Source organism: Coccinella septempunctata, chromosome 7, assembly GCF_907165205.1.
Source record: "Coccinella septempunctata chromosome 7, icCocSept1.1, whole genome shotgun sequence".
NCBI lineage: Eukaryota > Metazoa > Arthropoda > Insecta > Coleoptera > Coccinellidae > Coccinella > Coccinella septempunctata.
In genome coordinates this window covers 18,323,513-18,340,968 of record NC_058195.1, presented here as the reverse complement: position 1 = coordinate 18,340,968, position 17,456 = coordinate 18,323,513, and the positions used below count along the sequence as shown (strand labels likewise).

The 17,456-nt window shown below is 36.6% G+C and overlaps 2 protein-coding genes across 6 annotated transcripts; one reads left to right on the top strand and one right to left on the bottom strand.

Moving 5' to 3' along the window:
- Nucleotides 1-62: 62 nt before the first annotated feature.
- LOC123317900 (phenoloxidase 1-like) lies at nucleotides 63-3,068 on the top strand. Its single transcript, XM_044904513.1, has 11 exons — nucleotides 63-151; nucleotides 220-348; nucleotides 410-602; nucleotides 808-1,031; nucleotides 1,089-1,291; nucleotides 1,351-1,603; nucleotides 1,661-1,825; nucleotides 1,897-2,025; nucleotides 2,087-2,411; nucleotides 2,468-2,700; nucleotides 2,758-3,068. The coding sequence occupies exons 2-11, from the start codon at nucleotides 229-231 to the stop codon at nucleotides 2,974-2,976; spliced, it is 2,064 nt and encodes a 687-aa protein (XP_044760448.1). The 5' UTR covers nucleotides 63-151; nucleotides 220-228; the 3' UTR covers nucleotides 2,977-3,068.
- Nucleotides 3,069-5,175: 2,107 nt separating this feature from the next.
- On the bottom strand, nucleotides 5,176-17,396 carry LOC123317238 (beta-1,4-galactosyltransferase galt-1). Of its 5 annotated transcripts, none has more exons than XM_044903663.1 (7): nucleotides 9,851-9,966; nucleotides 8,546-8,666; nucleotides 8,246-8,491; nucleotides 6,845-7,059; nucleotides 6,613-6,790; nucleotides 6,038-6,561; nucleotides 5,176-5,926 (listed from the first exon to the last, which is right to left on the bottom strand). In XM_044903663.1, the coding sequence occupies exons 3-7, from the start codon at nucleotides 8,477-8,479 to the stop codon at nucleotides 5,416-5,418; spliced, it is 1,662 nt and encodes a 553-aa protein (XP_044759598.1). In that variant the 5' UTR covers nucleotides 8,480-8,491; nucleotides 8,546-8,666; nucleotides 9,851-9,966; the 3' UTR covers nucleotides 5,176-5,415. The 5 variants fall into 5 exon arrangements, with proteins under 5 accessions (XP_044759598.1, XP_044759599.1, XP_044759596.1 ...); XM_044903664.1 differs by having other exon boundaries at nucleotides 6,038-6,558; XM_044903661.1 differs by lacking the exon at nucleotides 9,851-9,966 and adding an exon at nucleotides 17,094-17,396 and having other exon boundaries at nucleotides 6,038-6,790.
- Between the last annotated feature and the right edge of the window lie 60 nt (nucleotides 17,397-17,456).

The window sequence follows — 17,456 nt, the reverse complement described above, 5'->3', positions numbered from 1 at the left end:
ACCACGAAATTAGTGTGATCCTTCAAATTAGGCGATATCAAAACCGCCGCAGATACGCGATCCCCAAAAATTTTCACATAAAACCGGCCCAAATCCACTTCTTATTCATTCCGCTCTTCCACTTTTCCTTGACAAGTCGAAGAAAGTATAGGTAAGCCAACTTTTCTTGAGTCAAAATTGAATTTCACATTGTCTAACTTGAATTTAATGTTTCTTCAGCCGTCAACCATGTCTTCTGCCTCTAACTCCAAAAACCACCTGCTTCTTCTTTATGATCGTCCCCAAGAGCCCGTTTTCGTGGCTAAAGGTGACAAGAAATCAGTCTTCAAAGTGCCCAACAACTATCTTGTGAGTTACAACAAAAAATACTCATGTTATGGGTCTTTGAATTATTTTGTGTTTGTTTTAGTCTGATAGATACAAGCCCTTGGGGGTCGCCCTCCAGAGCCGTTTTGGAGAAGAAGCTGGGGAGGAAATTGACGTTAAAAATATCTCTTTGCCAAACTTGGGCGATATAACATCCATTGGTCGACATGAAAACTTCTCGCTCTTTATCCCAAAGCACCGGAGATTGGCAGCGAAACTCATCAACATCTTCTTGGGTGAGAAAACATGTGATCTCATAGGGTGTGTTCATAAACTTACTCCGAGAGTAGAGTATGAGTATGGTCAATGCTTAGAGAGCATACTCTGAGGAACTAAAAGTACGTTTGTGAACGCTTCGAGTAATCAGAGCTTACTAGCTTGCTCTGAGTAAGTTTGTGAACGCAACCCTACAAGCATATATTTATAACCAATTCGCGATAGGTATGAGGAACGTGGATGACCTTCTTGCTTGCTGCGTCTACGCCAGGGATAACGTAAACCCTTACTTATTCAACTACTGTCTATCGGTTTGTCTTTTGCATCGTGAAGACACCAGAGACCTGGATCTACCATCCATCATCCATTCTTTCCCAGACAAATACGTCGACAGTTCCGTATTTACCAGAGCTCGTGAAGAAGCTACTATCGTACCAGATGGATCTAGGGTGAGTAAAATTGGATGAATTGCCCACACAAAAGTAACGCCAAGTATTCTTTTCAAGACACCTATCGAGATACCTCGGGACTACACTGCGTCAGACTTAGAAGAAGAGCATCGCGTCGCTTACTTCCGAGAAGATCTAGGCATCAACCTCCACCATTGGCACTGGCACTTGGTTTATCCCTTTGATGGACCTAGAGACGTCGTAAACAAGAACAGAAGGGGTGAATTGTTTTTCTACATGCACCAACAGATAATAGCAAGGTATCATCGATCAAATAATATCAACTCCTCAAATTCATCAATCGTTTCGCGCTTTGCAGGTACAACTTCGAACGTCTTTGCAACTACCTAAAACGCACGGAACGTCTGCTGAACCTTAGGGAACCCATCAAGGAAGCTTATTTCCCTAAACTTGACAGTTTGGTCGCCAGCAGAAGCTATCCAGCCAGGGTGGCCAACCAGACCATCAGCAATTTGAACCGAGAGGTTGATCAAATCCACCAGGACATCGACGATATGGAGAGGTGGAGAGATAGGATCTTCGCAGCAATCCACCAGGGATACGTCGAAACTGTGAGTTTTGGATGGCAAACTGTTAAACTAGATTTATATTTTTATATCTATCTTTAGGAGAATGGCCAACGGGTGACTCTGACTGAAAATGAAGGTATAGATATTTTGGGTAACATGATGGAATCAAGTATTCTCTCGCCAAACAGGACTTTCTACGGGGACTACCACAACATGGGACACATATTCCTTTCTTACATTCACGATCCTGACCATAGACATCTCGTAAGTTAGTTCTCAAACCATATTTTTTTGTAGATATAGAAAGAGATATCTAAATCATTCCCCAATCCTAGGAAAGCTTCGGAGTTATAGGAGATTCCACCACTGCCATGAGAGATCCTGTCTTCTACAGGTGGCACGCCCACATCGATGACATCTTCCAGGAGTTCAAGGCTACAATCCCTTCGTATCCAGTAGATCAGGTGATAACAAGTGTTTAATCGCCTAGATTTTCTTCTCCTAATACTAATCCATACCTTCCAGCTCGCTTACCAAGGTGTAACAATCAACAGCATCGAGATACAATCTCAAGGCTCCCCCGCGAACAGAATTAGCACATTCTGGCAACAGTCAGACGTCGACTTATCCAGGGGCATGGACTTCCAGCCCAGAGGACCAGTTTTTGTAAGATTCACTCATCTGCAGCACCAGGAATTCAACTACAGGATCACCGTGAACAACCAAGGGGGAAGCAGGATGGGAACATGCAGGATTTTCCTGGCTCCCAAATTCGATGAGAGGGGTAATCCTTGGTTGTTCAGAGACCAGAAGAATATGTTCATCGAGCTGGATAAGTTCCCCGTGAACTGTAAGTTTTGATTGTTTCACTTTATATTAGCTTGTACGTAAAATTCTCTTCTCCAGTGAGATCTGGACAAAACACCATTACGCGTTCATCCATGCAATCTTCCGTCACTATTCCTTTCGAGAGATCGTTCAGGGACTGGGACACCAACAGGCCTCAAGGAGGAGACCAGCTGGCACAATTCAATTTCTGCGGATGCGGGTGGCCTCACCACATGCTAATACCGAAAGGTACTGCTGACGGTTACCAGTGCCAACTTTTCGTCATGATCTCCAACTATACCAACGACCACGTAAGTTGAGAGAAGACATTTATTTCACTCTGTTCGACTCTAATTCTCATACTTTAGATCGAGCAAGACACCACTGGAACGTGCAACGATGCGTTCTCTTTCTGTGGTTTGAAAGACAGGCTGTATCCCGATCGTAGGTCAATGGGTTATCCCTTCGATAGGACACCACGCGAAGGAGTGAGAACCCTTCAACAGTTCCTAACTCCGAACATGAGGGTGCAAGACGTCGTCATCCAGTTCACTAACAGAACCGTCAGACCCAGAAGCAACAACTGAATGAATCATAGAATTTTGTCTATGGAATACATTTTGTATAACCATAGATGTTTAAGGATCGCAAGTTTTTCGAAATAAATTGATGCATAGAATTTTCTGTTTCCTTCTGATGAACTACAGCCTTATTCAAAACAAGCTGAAACTCAATTGGTTTTATTAGGAAAAATAATAACAGCTTATGATAAATCCTAACAAAATTCCATAAAGAAATCACAGAGCTCTTTACATACCAAATACAATATGTATTCAAAAATTTTCCAAGTTGGTGATCAAATATTCTCTGAAATGTGATGATGTATCCTCATCAGCAAGAGCAGCAACTGATCTACATGTGAATGCGTCATTTTATTTCTCAATTTCATACATAAGATCAAACCTCTGCCGCAGAATTCAAAATAAATGTTATATGTAACATAGAATATAAGGATCTAGGATCTAGTCGATGAATCAGTAGCCGTACACCATAGAAAGCCATACGCTTATGGCCTTTTCATCAAAAACATTTGTGGATTGTGACGGTTGAATTTCATCATACATTCACGGTTCAAATGAGATAATCAGAAACGCTAAAGTGTTTACCGATTTGATATTACATACATGATATTGCCAATGTTCTGGTGATGCGATATCCTAGTTGATGCAAAAAACGAGATTTTTTGCTCTAGCATAGAAAAATATGAAAACTATTTTTTGTCTATGCTTCTCGAATGGAATTTACGCTGAAGCCATCAACCATTCACGATAAGATCTACATTATAAGTAGAAATATGTAAAAATACTACTAAATAAATAGTGTTTCTGATCTTCTCAGTATGGGCCGTTGTAAACCTTTCTGATTCTTTTTCATGTCTTTTCCACTGGGTCACTCGCATATGAAGTGATGATGAATTAACATTCATCATGTGAACAATGGACAATGGATGCAAATCTTATTTTCGTTTTGGTCCGTTTCTTAAGTACCATTTCATTATGACACAATTTTCTCATCAACAACCTACAACCAGGAACTACAGTGACTATCAAACATTGTTTGATAAAGTTACTGTACCTAGAATATAGTCGAAGCATGGACTCTCTAACATATCCAAAAATAATGGGTATTCAGTTTCTAAACAACCAATGGTGTAGGGCTAGCCATTGATAATGAATCAAATTACCTTAGAACATAGAATATCAGGAAGGAGCTTTTTCGAATAAATGTGACGGGAATTGTGCGACGGAAACGGCCATATTGGTCTTCCAAGTTTTTTTTAAAAGTGGCAGACTTGAAAGTCAAATGATTCTGTTATCTGTGGCCAAATGAACAAAGTGATGTTTTGAATTAATTTTGGTAATTTGGATTCTTGAAATTTGCTGGAAATGAGGATTTTGGATATTGTAGCGTGAATAATTCATAGGTAGGTGATTTTTTTTAACTGAATAACAGGTATTAATTATTCCTGAATTTCATGACATATAACAAGGTTATCCCATGACAATAACACTCCATGGGCGTAGGTGATGTTAAGTCATAGACCTTAATACCATTAAGTATCTAGCCAAGCATTGTTAGGCGGGGTGAATTTCCGCTTTGATTATCAATTTGAACGAGCTTGAAAAAGCTCCTGACTTTACGTCAGTGCTTTCCTAATTTTTTTGATTAATCAGAATCAACTGACTATTGAAGTTAGTTTTTTGGAAACTTCATTGTCCTACGTCACTGTTGAAACGGAAATATATGTCGGCCATATTTCTCCTCCATTCCGGTCAAATTGAAATGAGCAATATGCTCCTTCCTGTTATTCTATATTCTAAAATTACATAAAAACGCGTATCAGATTATAAGTCTGACGTGACAAGCTCACCGAGTAATGAACGTATGTAACCATCAGTAAAAAACTTTCATAATCAAAATGCGCAATAAACCAAACAATGAAGCATCAATTCCTTCTAAAAATATTTACAATATACAAAATATTGAGGCGCTTGAAGAAAAAAAGTCTCATTGAAAATGTTATAGATATTGTTTAAAATAGGAGAGTTGTGATATTCAGCAGTGCTTCGAATATCTTGAAAATAGATATGTCCGCTTTTAAGGTATTTGAATTGAGTTTTGTGTTAAAAATTTCTGTGGCAAGCTGAATTATTAACTACAACAAAATTGTTGGGTTTGGTGATTTGTCTGCTCAATATACGACATCTTCAAGTATAACACAGCAATAACTTCTCCACTATCAAATGTAAGACTTCTGAAACCGAGTATTATTTCTGTGAAAACACTCCATTGAATTGGATTGACATTCAATCTATGGTCTCAAAATTTTTCTATGTCAATAAGCTCTATGCTCTGTACTCTATGGCTCACATTCGGTATACATATTTGTATTCTGTGCTTCACCTCTCTATGCGCTCGAATTCCTACAAAACATCATTTTCACGAATCACCCCATTTTCCAACCATTATCTCTCCTCAGAAGACTTCAAAATGTTCATAATTTTGCTGAACACCCTACTGGGGGGCAGGGGTGGATCATCCAGCTCACACTTGTACTTATTCTTCTCCCAACTGCCACTCACTCGACTCACAAGTTTGTCCCTATACCTAAACGCTGTAGTGTCTACCGTGGAGGGAGTTTTTATACAGTCGTTACCGCCGAACTCGCACACCCTGTAATGATGCAAGATGGCCGCGTCAGGGGGTACGTTCAGAGTGCCGTGGCCTGGTAAAAATTCCCAAACGAAGTGATTGCCCGCCTCCACCACTAGTTCCGGCCTGCATATGTACTTGGACCTCTGTTTGTGCGGATGAAGCTTGCTTCTTCTCCTCGTTTTCTTCAAGATGACCAAATTGGTGGCGATTGGATCGTTGGAATTGAAAACGGAGTCATCGTCACCCCACTGTAGGTAGAAAAACGCGTTTTGGAAAGAGTAGGAACCCGTTGTTCGTGTGTTCATACGTCGGTTCAGAAAACTGAAAGCGATAATAATATAAGGATGACAAAAGATTATGGAACGCATTCATTTGAATATCCTCTATGATCAGTGACAGATTATCAATTTTTCTATGTTCATTATTACTTACTCTATGAGCTGTGGTAGAGTTTCGTTATGCCTTGGTATTATATATTCGTCCAAATCAATCAAGGAAACGTGAGTATATCTATACATAGATCTATACAAACAATCGTTTAAAGCAGCAAACAGGCCTTCTGTTCTTATTTCCTTTTGCGATGTCATATCGAGTTGCCAGGGAAGCAACGTGACCAATCCCTGTTCGATGTAGTCCTTCAGAAGACAGTTCACTTGTGGTCCTATTGTATGATTGTAAAAGGTAAAATGTTCCACTCCCATTATTCTATTCAGTTCGATGAATTCTAGAATCTGCAGTGCCCTATTGTAATTAAAATGCAGAGGCTTAACGCAAACTGCGAACTTGTTGACAGTCTTGGTCTCGTTAAAATTATCTATGACTTCCAACAGATTCGTCGGCATAGAGTTCTTTTTAATGACCACAGAGACGAAATTAGGAGCAGACTGATTCTGTGCTAGGGGACACATTACAAAACAAGCGCTGTATTTTAAATTCCAATTTTCCCGAATTACCTGCTTGGAAATAATTAAATTAAATGAGATAACTTTGAATAATTCATTTCTTACCCTTATCTTAGCTGGCACCCATTTCGAAGTGAAATTACCTGGATTATCATCTGCAGATTTGTACCAGAATTTACACGACACCTTGTCAGGCCCCCTGGTTTTCGTTGCCGCAATTATCCTTATCGATCTCTGCAACCTCCGTCTGTCATAAAAAGCGGAAAATACGAAAAACTTATATCTGCAAATAATGAAAGGATATTGAATGTTCCCGAAAAATAATATCGAGGTTCACCTAGTGCCGTTCACTTTTTGCCAAGCTCCTTTCGAAGGTAGTAAATGGGTAGGGTAAAATGAATGGTTATTATCTAAAATATCTTTGGAAGACTGAATTTCAGCATCCTCAACACCAGGTAAGGGCATCTGATTTCTTCCCAGTAGAAGAGCTCCGATGCTATTGTCAAGGCTGCCCAAGTCTGAACCTAGACGTATTGATATGTAATCATCGTTCTGGAAGCAAATTAAGCATAAAATCAAAAATTTTAATATGTAGACTGTAGAAAGTTATTATTTTCTATGATTTTAAGTTTTTCCTACAATGTGCATAGAATTTATAATAATATATGAATATCTCTGACTCTGGTCATAAGAAATTTCTGTCAAAAATTGATTTTGGTGAATCACGCTCGAGAGATATTAATAAAAAATCATAAAATGAATGAACAAGTCAAATACCGGCTACAACTGGTTGTGCAAGCGATGCAGAAGTTCTTTCATGTCGCCTACATACCCTTCATAATATATCTTGGTTGGAGATTGGGACCCGATGGATCAAATAAACCATTCGAGCTAGGTCAACTGATTTGGAATTGAATTAGTCGAGAAGTTCAATATATTTGTTTCAAAACCACAACTTTTATGTGTTTCAAATAAAACGACTATTTTTGTAATTTTTTTTTTCAATTTATTTTAGATAATGGCATATTGATTATTGATATATGAAATACCTACTCAATGATATTGGTTAGTAGAACCAAAGTAGATGGGTTAGAGGAAAGCTGTGACATCTACAGGCTGGTCCCAAAGAATATCCCAGGTAAACGACGAATGGTATGAAGCCATAATTGAATATTGTGTTCGTTATTTCAATAATAGATTGCAAGGCCTGTTTTAATCCTTCATTATCATTCTCTGCCATCTTCCAGTATTTGGAATATTTTCATTTATAGAGATTCATTAGGTACGGTGAATTTTGAAGGGTAGCGATAAAAAGTGTGACCAAAGATTATAATCTTTGAGTGTGACGTTTCAAGGTCATGTCGTAGTTTTTGCTTGGAACATAAATACATGGAATGGACATTGACGTGCTATGAATGTATTTGTTATGGTACAAACATTCGATGCTTCTCTGTCTAACGCGACACTAAGGCAGTGGCGTGTAATAAATAAATTTGCATAGCTCCTACCTTTTCGTATAGAAAATTGACGTGACAGTGATGTCAGATTGGATGATCTCAATTGTGATTGGCGACACTAACTCACTCCAGTCTTTGGACAATAACAAATGTTTATTTTCCATTCCTTGTATCTATGTCCCAAGAGTTTTTGCTAAAGAAAGTCATCAAATATTTTGGCCATGACAACAAGCATGAGCACAGATTTGGCATTCTCTATAACTCATCAAAAAACTATTTACCTGCAATGATTCTTCATATTCGTTTATATCCTGCTGTCTTGAATGGTACACCAGAGAACCATGTCTTACGAGAACGCCAGCACCTTTTCCTCTCTCGTCGATCAAAAATATCTCGGCAAAAACTATTAATCCAAACACGGCGAAAAATATAACAACTATAAAAAAACTCATCTGCGCCCTCTGTCGATTTCTATAATTAACATATTTCTTTTTGCCCCCACTGCTGGAACCCATAACGAACACTTTCTGTAAAAATATGATATAATTTACTGGTATATTTTGGCACACTTTCGATCTCACCTTAAAATCCGTGAATGGTTTCCTATTTCATAGAGCCAACGGAGGGTTCAATGCGGGGTTGCGGTATCCAGTTTTAATTTCATGCCTCAGTTGTTTCCTTCACGATCTCCATCTGTGTTTCCTGAAAATTTTGAGATTTACATTTCTCTCCCTCTCTCTCTGTGTTCATCGTAAAACCAGAGAAAAAGTGAACATATGAATTGGGATATATACACATTTGGTAACCGGGAATTGCCAGAGCGGTTAGTACGGTTACTCTGGTGCACGGAATTGTGAAGAATTCGACATATATGGACTGCACACTAACTAACCAAAAGAAACCAAGTGTATATACGGAGTACGGACCATACGCTATAGGCTACGTTCGGCCTGTAATCACCGGTACAGAGCAAGTCTAGTTTTTTATGGAGCGAGCCGAACACAGATCAGCTGGTGTCAGTGGATCCTGTACAAATTTTAAATTTCTGAATTAACGAATGACAAGTAAATAATAATTCATAAGCTTAAGAATAATCAAAATTATCAAATTCAAATTTTCAATTTTGCTTAACGAGTGAATACTTAATTAAACGGATTATCTTCCCAGTTCCCTTATTATTTCTTTTCTGTCTGGTACAGAAATTGAATTTTATTTATAAAAATAACGTTATATCGAAGAGGAAGGTTAATCTTTGATTATAGCATCCATCTCTTCAAAACCAAAGAGTTAATCTTTGTCAAAACTTTGTGAATCCCACATAACATCAATGGTCCAATATTCCATTTCACTCATTGAAAGGAGATAGAAATACATACCACATCGAACTCTATGGGTTCCCATAGAGTTCAATGACATACCACTCCATTAACCCTACTCAAGAAGAAGGTTACGTGGTTAACTTCGTGTGACGTCATTAAAACGTCATAGTTACATGGTTATCTTCGCCAAAATGTGGTTACCCAAGTAACTACAACCTAACCATAGTTAACCACCAGCGCCAAAATTCGCCTTTTTTGTTCTGAAACTGCGTGCCCGAACGACTCGGAACAAAAAGTAATGATAGAGTCTACTAGCCGAACGCATCTATATTATTATGATCATAGACATGGACTGTGCCTTCCCTTTCTATCTATGCATGAAATACGGTCAAAAAAAGTGACAGAGAGAAACTGAACTTCGGGCATGCTAGTTGTCTTTTCTAGAATTTTGATTGGTCCGCACTCACCTCTATGTGAACACAAAAGATACAGGTAATGGCCAATTTCATGCTCAGTCCATGTCTCTATGTCTATGATTATAATACCGTGTCTATGTCTAATTCACACCGAACAAAGATGAGTACGAGAGTGGACCATAAAGGATTAATGATCAAATATTTCCAGGCAGAAACTCAATCCCCGATAAACCAAACCAAACATACCACTGTAATGCGTCAGTTCCGTTAATGGAATTCGCAAACAATGTGAATTAAATAAAAGGTGATAAGTTATCAAATTATTGATATCGCTTGAATTGTACATCCTTTCATGTTATAGGTACCTATATTTGAAAACCGCAGTGTTAAGTTAGTTCATCAAGATTTCCTACTGAATTCTGGAAATTTTCTTTCTTTTTGGAGGTGAATCGATCAAACACAAAATAAAGTGGAAGTGGAGACTGTGGAGAGTTCCACGCTAGGAATTTGCCGCACAGGGCACAGAAATTTATATACAGATAGTAATAATTTGAAATTTTTTTATAAAGCTATCTGACGGAGTGATAAGCCCAATAAGGCAATTTTTCATAAATGTCACGACGCGTTGTGCCTCAATGGATGAGTTCAGAAACGTTCACCAACCTTGTAAATATTCGACTTAACGCTCACAATGGAAACTTATTTATTTTAAAATTATATTGATTAGTTCTACGGTACCAGTGGCCCTCAGATGCTTTGAGCATTTTGCAATCCATGATCTATGGAATGTCGCCGGCTGTCAAATACATATTTATGTGTTCTGTGATAGTCTCGAAGTTTTATATCACCTCTATGCGCAGTCGCAATATTCAAAATAGGTACAGAATAGTTATTTTCCGCCGACCTCTTAATAATAGCACTGTTTAACGTACACGAAATTTGCTGTTAATGAACCCTTTTATTGGTTAATTTCCTATTAATGAAAGTGATTATTGATTGAGATATTTTAACGTGCGAGCGAAGCGAACACGTTATGTTCGAGATCATTAATCGCTCAATTAATAAACGAGTTGATTACAAGATTTTTTCGTCGACCACATTTCGAATTGAATGTGAATTCTTGGTTGCAAAAATTTTCTATCGATACCTAGTCAAATTTGACACCTTATAAATTTTTTATGTTCAATCGGAATGTTGATATTTATGCGGCCGATCGAACAATTCGAGAAGTCCATAGAGAGCATATTCGAGTTGTGACATTGAGTAAATCACATTGATATCGTTCCCTATAATATCTGTTAAAGAATTTGTGGAGCTGGAGTTGTAGTACATAGATATATTGATTAACTTTCTAACGATCATAATTTTTCTGCAACCTCCACAATTCATCTCTTCTTAATTCACCCGCTAGGTACTACTAAAATCAATGCGACATACAAATAAAATAATTATTTGGGAAGCTGCTGAATACTTCTATGTTCGATTTCCCATGACAACAATGCATTAATAGAAAATTAACCAATAAAAGGGTTCATTAACAGCTAAAATTTCGTGTACGTTAAACAGTGCTATTATTAAGAGGTCGGCGTAAAAAATACTTTCCACATTTTACATCTTCACTGTTTTCCACTCAATTTACTAAAATAATTAGGTATATAATGTGGTTATTGAGTTTGGGAATTTTTTTTTTTACAAAATAAGGATTTTAATTTATAATTTCATTTTATGAAACTTCATCTCGAAAAAAGTTTTGATTTGAAATAAAGTTGCTAATTTCACCCCCATATAATGTAACAGGAATGTTGAAAAAATAGCCTTGGCTATTAGACTTTGCGAGTGCACGAGTGCAGAATTTCAAGTTTTTAGCTTTACTGGAATTTTAGAAAAAAAATAAAAACTTAATTTTAGTCACCATCTTTTAAGGGTGTTATCTCGGAAAGGGGTAGTCTGAGGAAATTTTGTTATAGGAAGAACCCATCTTAATTTCAAACGAGCAATCACCTCCAGAAATTTGTCGTATGAATTCAGGAAATATAGATATCTAATTTAAGAAGACTAGGCTTAGGAATTGAGCCGGTCAGAGGAAAAGTGGTATAAGTCACAAATTCCGATTTTTGAGTTATACCGATATTTGGGTACCAAAGGCATTTTGATAGGTATGGAAAATTTTGTTAATTAAATGGGTATAACTCGGTCAAAACGACGATTTGACTCATACCACTCATAAGAAGAATAATATGCAACCTTTGGTACCCAAATATCGGTATAACTCAAAAATCGGAATTTGTGACTTATACCACTTTTTCTCTGACCGGCTCAATTGTGATAGTTGACGTTTCGTGTTGATTGGTTTCATAGACATAGAGACCCTATATCTATGATTGCTATGAGTTTTTATCGTTTGGTGGTGAAATGTCGTAAAATTCATAGAGGGTTCTAAAAAATCTTTCCTCCAATGGAATAAATACAACGTAATTATGACGTCATTCCAATTCCATCGCGTGTTTACTTTCAACTCGAAGTTGTATTCCATGAAATTAACTTCGATGATGGCAGACCTGAAATTTTCATGTTGTTCATGTCTTGGTTTCAATTCCGGGTATCTCGATCGATCTCGACAAAAAACCTTGAGGTATTCAGTTGATCAATGAAGGAAATTTCCCCAAGTTCGAGATAATGTAGCCCTGGACACGTAGAATAGATTGGGCATCTGCGAACAGCTCAGGAATGTACGTTTAATGGTTGAATGTATTCAATATCTGTAGGTATCATCAGCATCGGAATTGTTTTTCCTTTATTGGTATAATATATTGTTCTCGAGGACCATTAAGCGATTCCAGTGGATTTAATCGTTCGTTGTTGTAGATGGTGGCCATAGCCAAATATAGCCTAATGGATCTGTCCCCTATTTCTTTGTCCATGTTTTTTTTACTAAATAAAGGTAGAGTGTTTGAGTGCCACTGGTTTATTTACGATCTTCAAAGTTCAAAAATAAATTAAATAATGCTTACTATCATAGAGCCTTAGACCATAAAGTTTCATGTTCTAATGCATCAAGCTTTACATAATTCTATCTTTATAGTTCTATGTAAATTTTCGGTGAAAGTGGAAACTATTGTAATATCCGTAACTTTTACTTCAAATGATCCGTCAACATCATACATTCTGGTAGTCTTTCCCCCATTACTCTTATACGGATGGCGAGAAAGTCCCGTGTTATAAACTCCTCTTAATAAAATACCAGCAGGCCTACGGTTATATAAAATGGGTATACTAGTCTTCTGTGGTTGAATTTGAATATCTAGAAATACAAATAGTATTGTTTTTGTTTTTCGGGTTGCGTTGTATTATATTCGTGTTATTGAAAGGTTTGTACTGAATTAAATATATATAATAATGCAGCAATGTAGCATATGAGTAGAGACAGGTTGTCTCTGGTATTAGGTACTGAGTAAATATTTTAATTTTAAACACGTCAATTTGTTTAATTGGTGATTTCCAGCAACACTTTATGTGACAAAACAAAATTGAGGCAAAATATACGTATCTACTACTGAAAACCCACCGTCAAAGTCTGTTTCTCGCACGCTTCTATGTCTATGTCTAATTCATACCAGAATGCGGCAAGAATGATTGTATTTTAGGAGACGACAAACAGCCAGTGTTATTTAAACATCATTACGTACCGATCCAGATATAATTTATTCATTCCTTACGATTTGAGTAATTCCCATGTGAATTATTGAGTGTTCGAAAACTAGTCGAATAATCGATTTTGTACGACGAAGGCTGTTTTGTGATGGTCAGGTGAAAAATTCATATTTCGAATTCAAGGATTTTACGATAAAGATAAAGACAGAATATGATTTTTTATGTTCTACGCTTCAATTTTCAACCCATCAAATGGGTCGATCTGAACATAGATAACCTATAGATGCGCAACTCTCTGTCTGAATTTGTTTCCTTATAGAGCGACATCTATCGAGTTTTTTCCTTTTTCGCCGGCATGATTTTGGCAGCATTGCTACCAGAATTACAGATGCCTACTGAACTGCCAACGCATTTGGTTTAAATTTCAATACATCAAGATTGAAATTTCGGTCGCGTATCATCACAAATTTATGCCGAAAATAATTTAATTTCCGACATAAATTAGTAATGATGCGCAGAAGATTTGAAACTCGCCAAAAAAATTTCAATTCGTAGATTTGGTAACATCTGATTGGAAAAATTAATCTATAGAAATAAAAGAAGATAATACCTCCCCATATTGGGCTTGAAACTCCTCAACATCTACTTGCCGCCTGAGTTCTTCCCTAATTTTGAATTGGGTTATTAAAAGGAGTTATTTTGGCGAGGATATTTAGAGTTGAGCGATGAAAAATAGTATTAAATGTTCAGGAGGGTCTCACCAATTTTGTGTTGGCTTCATTCAGCCTGAATTACTTCCAAGCAATCCGAACATTTATTATAATTTCATTCATCGTTTTTCCGGCTAAATATTCCGCCACGTACGGTTTCCTCGAATCATTTTTTACATTTTCACTTCAAAAGTTTTGACTTCCATCACATTGTTGTTGTTTTCATTCTTTTTCTCCTTTCTCAATCAAAGTTGCTGCTATTAAATAGATATTCGTGAAGAAATCTACTCTAAAATATCTATTCGTCGATAGTTAAAAAGAAAAAACTCGATAGATGGCACTACTTCTGCCCGAACAAAATCATTTCAAGGGAGTTAACCCCCCCTGGATCTGAAAAGCTGGGTGAATGGTATACTCGATTTTTTTCGCATCAAATTTCATCGAGTTACTCCCAATAGTTTTCAAGAAAAAGCAGGGATAATGCAATGAAGCATTTTTTATTTCTGTTTTGAATCGAAAATTTTCCCCTTACAGGGTTGGGATAAAGTATGGAATCGAGTAAATATCTGTTGAACGGAAATGACAATAGGTATTTATGAAATTTTGCAGGTTAGTGCAATGGCGCAAAATTATGCATAGGTACACATAACATCAACTTTTTTTACGGTAATGTAAAAAACTCGGAAGAAGTTGATTAACGTTCGATAATTCCTCGTGTATACAGATTTTTTAAACTAAACGACTGTACGACTTACTAATTTCAAAGCTCTTTCAACATCTGCAGAGATATACAGGAGGTCCCATTATACAACGTGTCCCAAAATTCAAGGTTAAGCCGGCGCCGTAGGGTGGACATGGTCATAACTACTTCAGCAAAAATAAGAAAAAAATCCAACTCAATTTTCATTCAAATACAGAATAACTTATGAAAATCTTCGAAAATTAACACTCTTCATAATATTTTAAGCTACCACGTACGGTCACAATTTTTCAAAAATTTTTGTTATTTTTTTTGTATCGGCAACTTAATTAAGTAATACTGCTGTCTTTCACAATTCCTAAAATTCCCAAAATACCTACTCATAGTTTTCACACAAAAAATAATCAAAATATGTTTTTCCCATAAAATTTCGAAAGATTTTTTCGTTGAGCCTACTTTTCCTCATTGTTTTGTGAAAAAAAACTATGGGCACTATGGCGGCAAGTTTTTTTAAAAATTTACAGAACTAACCAAGATTCTAAATAAATAGTATAATAATTCAAGAAAACATGTGTACCATTTCTTAGGAAAACTAAATTACTTGATTGTTCTCGTTCATAGTGACAATTTTTATTATGTGAACTGTGTATAATCATTTCTTGGAATTTAAATGGGACACGTGCATGTGTAATTGATAAAATTTAGAAATTAAAGAGAGAAAGATAGCGAGAGATACACCTTAAAGAAGGATAGTAATGATAGTAGATGTTCTTTGTAATAAGACTAGCGCTGATGAAGAAGTTCCTATTCTCGGCTAAGTCAGTACCAATACCAATGGGTATTATTGTTCTGTGGTCAGTACGTTTTGCTTCTCTGTTTTTCGTGATGGTTTATTGGACTGGATTTAAGTGATCTGCAAACTAAAATGACCTGGCATTACTTTGGACTGTGATTGTGTTTTGTGAATTGGACCGTCGGCATATTCTGGACTTTTTCTATTGGGGTTGCCTCAAGGACAGGACCTTTGCGACACCCATCATGACACTGGACGAACTTCAGCAGAAAATCAGTCAAGCTGCGTCTCATATCAGTAGAAGAAGATATGCACGAAGCATTAAAAGGTCATTTTTAAGGCGATGCCGATGTTATGAGTGTATTGATGCTGGTAGCAGGCAATTTGAACATTTATTATAAGGTTTATTATCAAATAGATACCATTTTTCAATTAATTCAACAACAAAAACCCATTTTAGGCTCATAGTTGACTACTACCAACAAGAGCAATTAAGAAATTTCATTATTGTTTCAAATAATATGGATCTTTTTGCGTCTAGTTTTCTTGAAGTATTATACCGTTTTAGAATCTTGGTAAGTTGTGTGAATTTTTTTAAAATTTTGTCACTATGCAGTGTCCATACATTTTTTCATAAAACAATGAGGGAAAGTGGGATGGAAGTAAAAATCTTTCAAAATTTGTGGTGGGCAGCATTACTACTTAAGTTGCCGGTACAAAGAAATAACCAAAATTTTTGAAAAATTGTGGCCGTGGTAACTTAAATTATCATGAAGGGTGTTAATTTTCGAAGAATTTCATAAGTTATTTTGTAACTAAATAAAAAATTTAGCTGGATTTTTTTTCTTATTTTTCCTGAAGTATTTATGACCATGTCCACCTCACGGCGCCGGCTTATTGTTGAATATATAAATTAAAAAAGTTGATGTTACTTCCGGTTCAACAGGAAGTATATTTTATCAACAAAAAATTGTACATTGTACTTCAGTTGCATTTTCACCACTTACCTGCAAAATTCAATAAAAAATATTCCATACTTTATCTCAACCCAGTATATAGGATGGAAAAATAAATACTAATATATAAGTATTATTGGCGAATGAAGATTCAAATTAATTTAATTGAAATTCTTTTCCAAAACCAACAGATGATTGGATTTTGTTTGTTTTCATTGTTGTATTGTCAGATTAATGACTAAGAGCATGGGAAAATCTATGTCAGGTATCAAATACGATTAATGATTGGTTGCTGAGGACCATATTTCTTTTTTATTCGCAGAAATTCAAGATGAATCTTCAAAAAAATAACTTCGAAATGAGCAGATAGTAATACTAATAACTAAATAAAACAACCCCACATTTCATTTTTGCCCCTCATATCAATGATTACAGTTATGTTTTGTTTTAGAGTACCTACCTACTCTGTCACATTTATTTTGACGGAGTAAATGAATGAAGACGAAGAAGAAGTGTGAATTAAACAAATCTAAAAAATGACAACTACAACAAACTACAAAAAGGAAGAAAGATAATCGTCTAACCTTCTATAAGCCTGCTTACTCAAGCATCATATCCAGAACTGTTGCAACCCTGACAAAAACAATAGCTGCAAGTAGGAAAATCCACCCGGAAAACTTGCGCGCCGTTTCGTCAGTTCTGCAACATCTTCAGGTGGCATCGACAAAAATTCATGAATTATGAGATTTTCACTGTTGCCGGTAAATACGGGGGGTTTTCTCGGGGAAAATGCCCTATCGCAGGACAACCGTCGGTGACAGTGTACAGCAGCGTCCATGAAGAAAGCGACGCCTGCGTCTCGCACCGCGATCGATGGTCGGGATTGTCGATGTAGAGGATTCTACCCCAGATTAGGGAAAAATTATATTATTTACGTGATCTAGTCC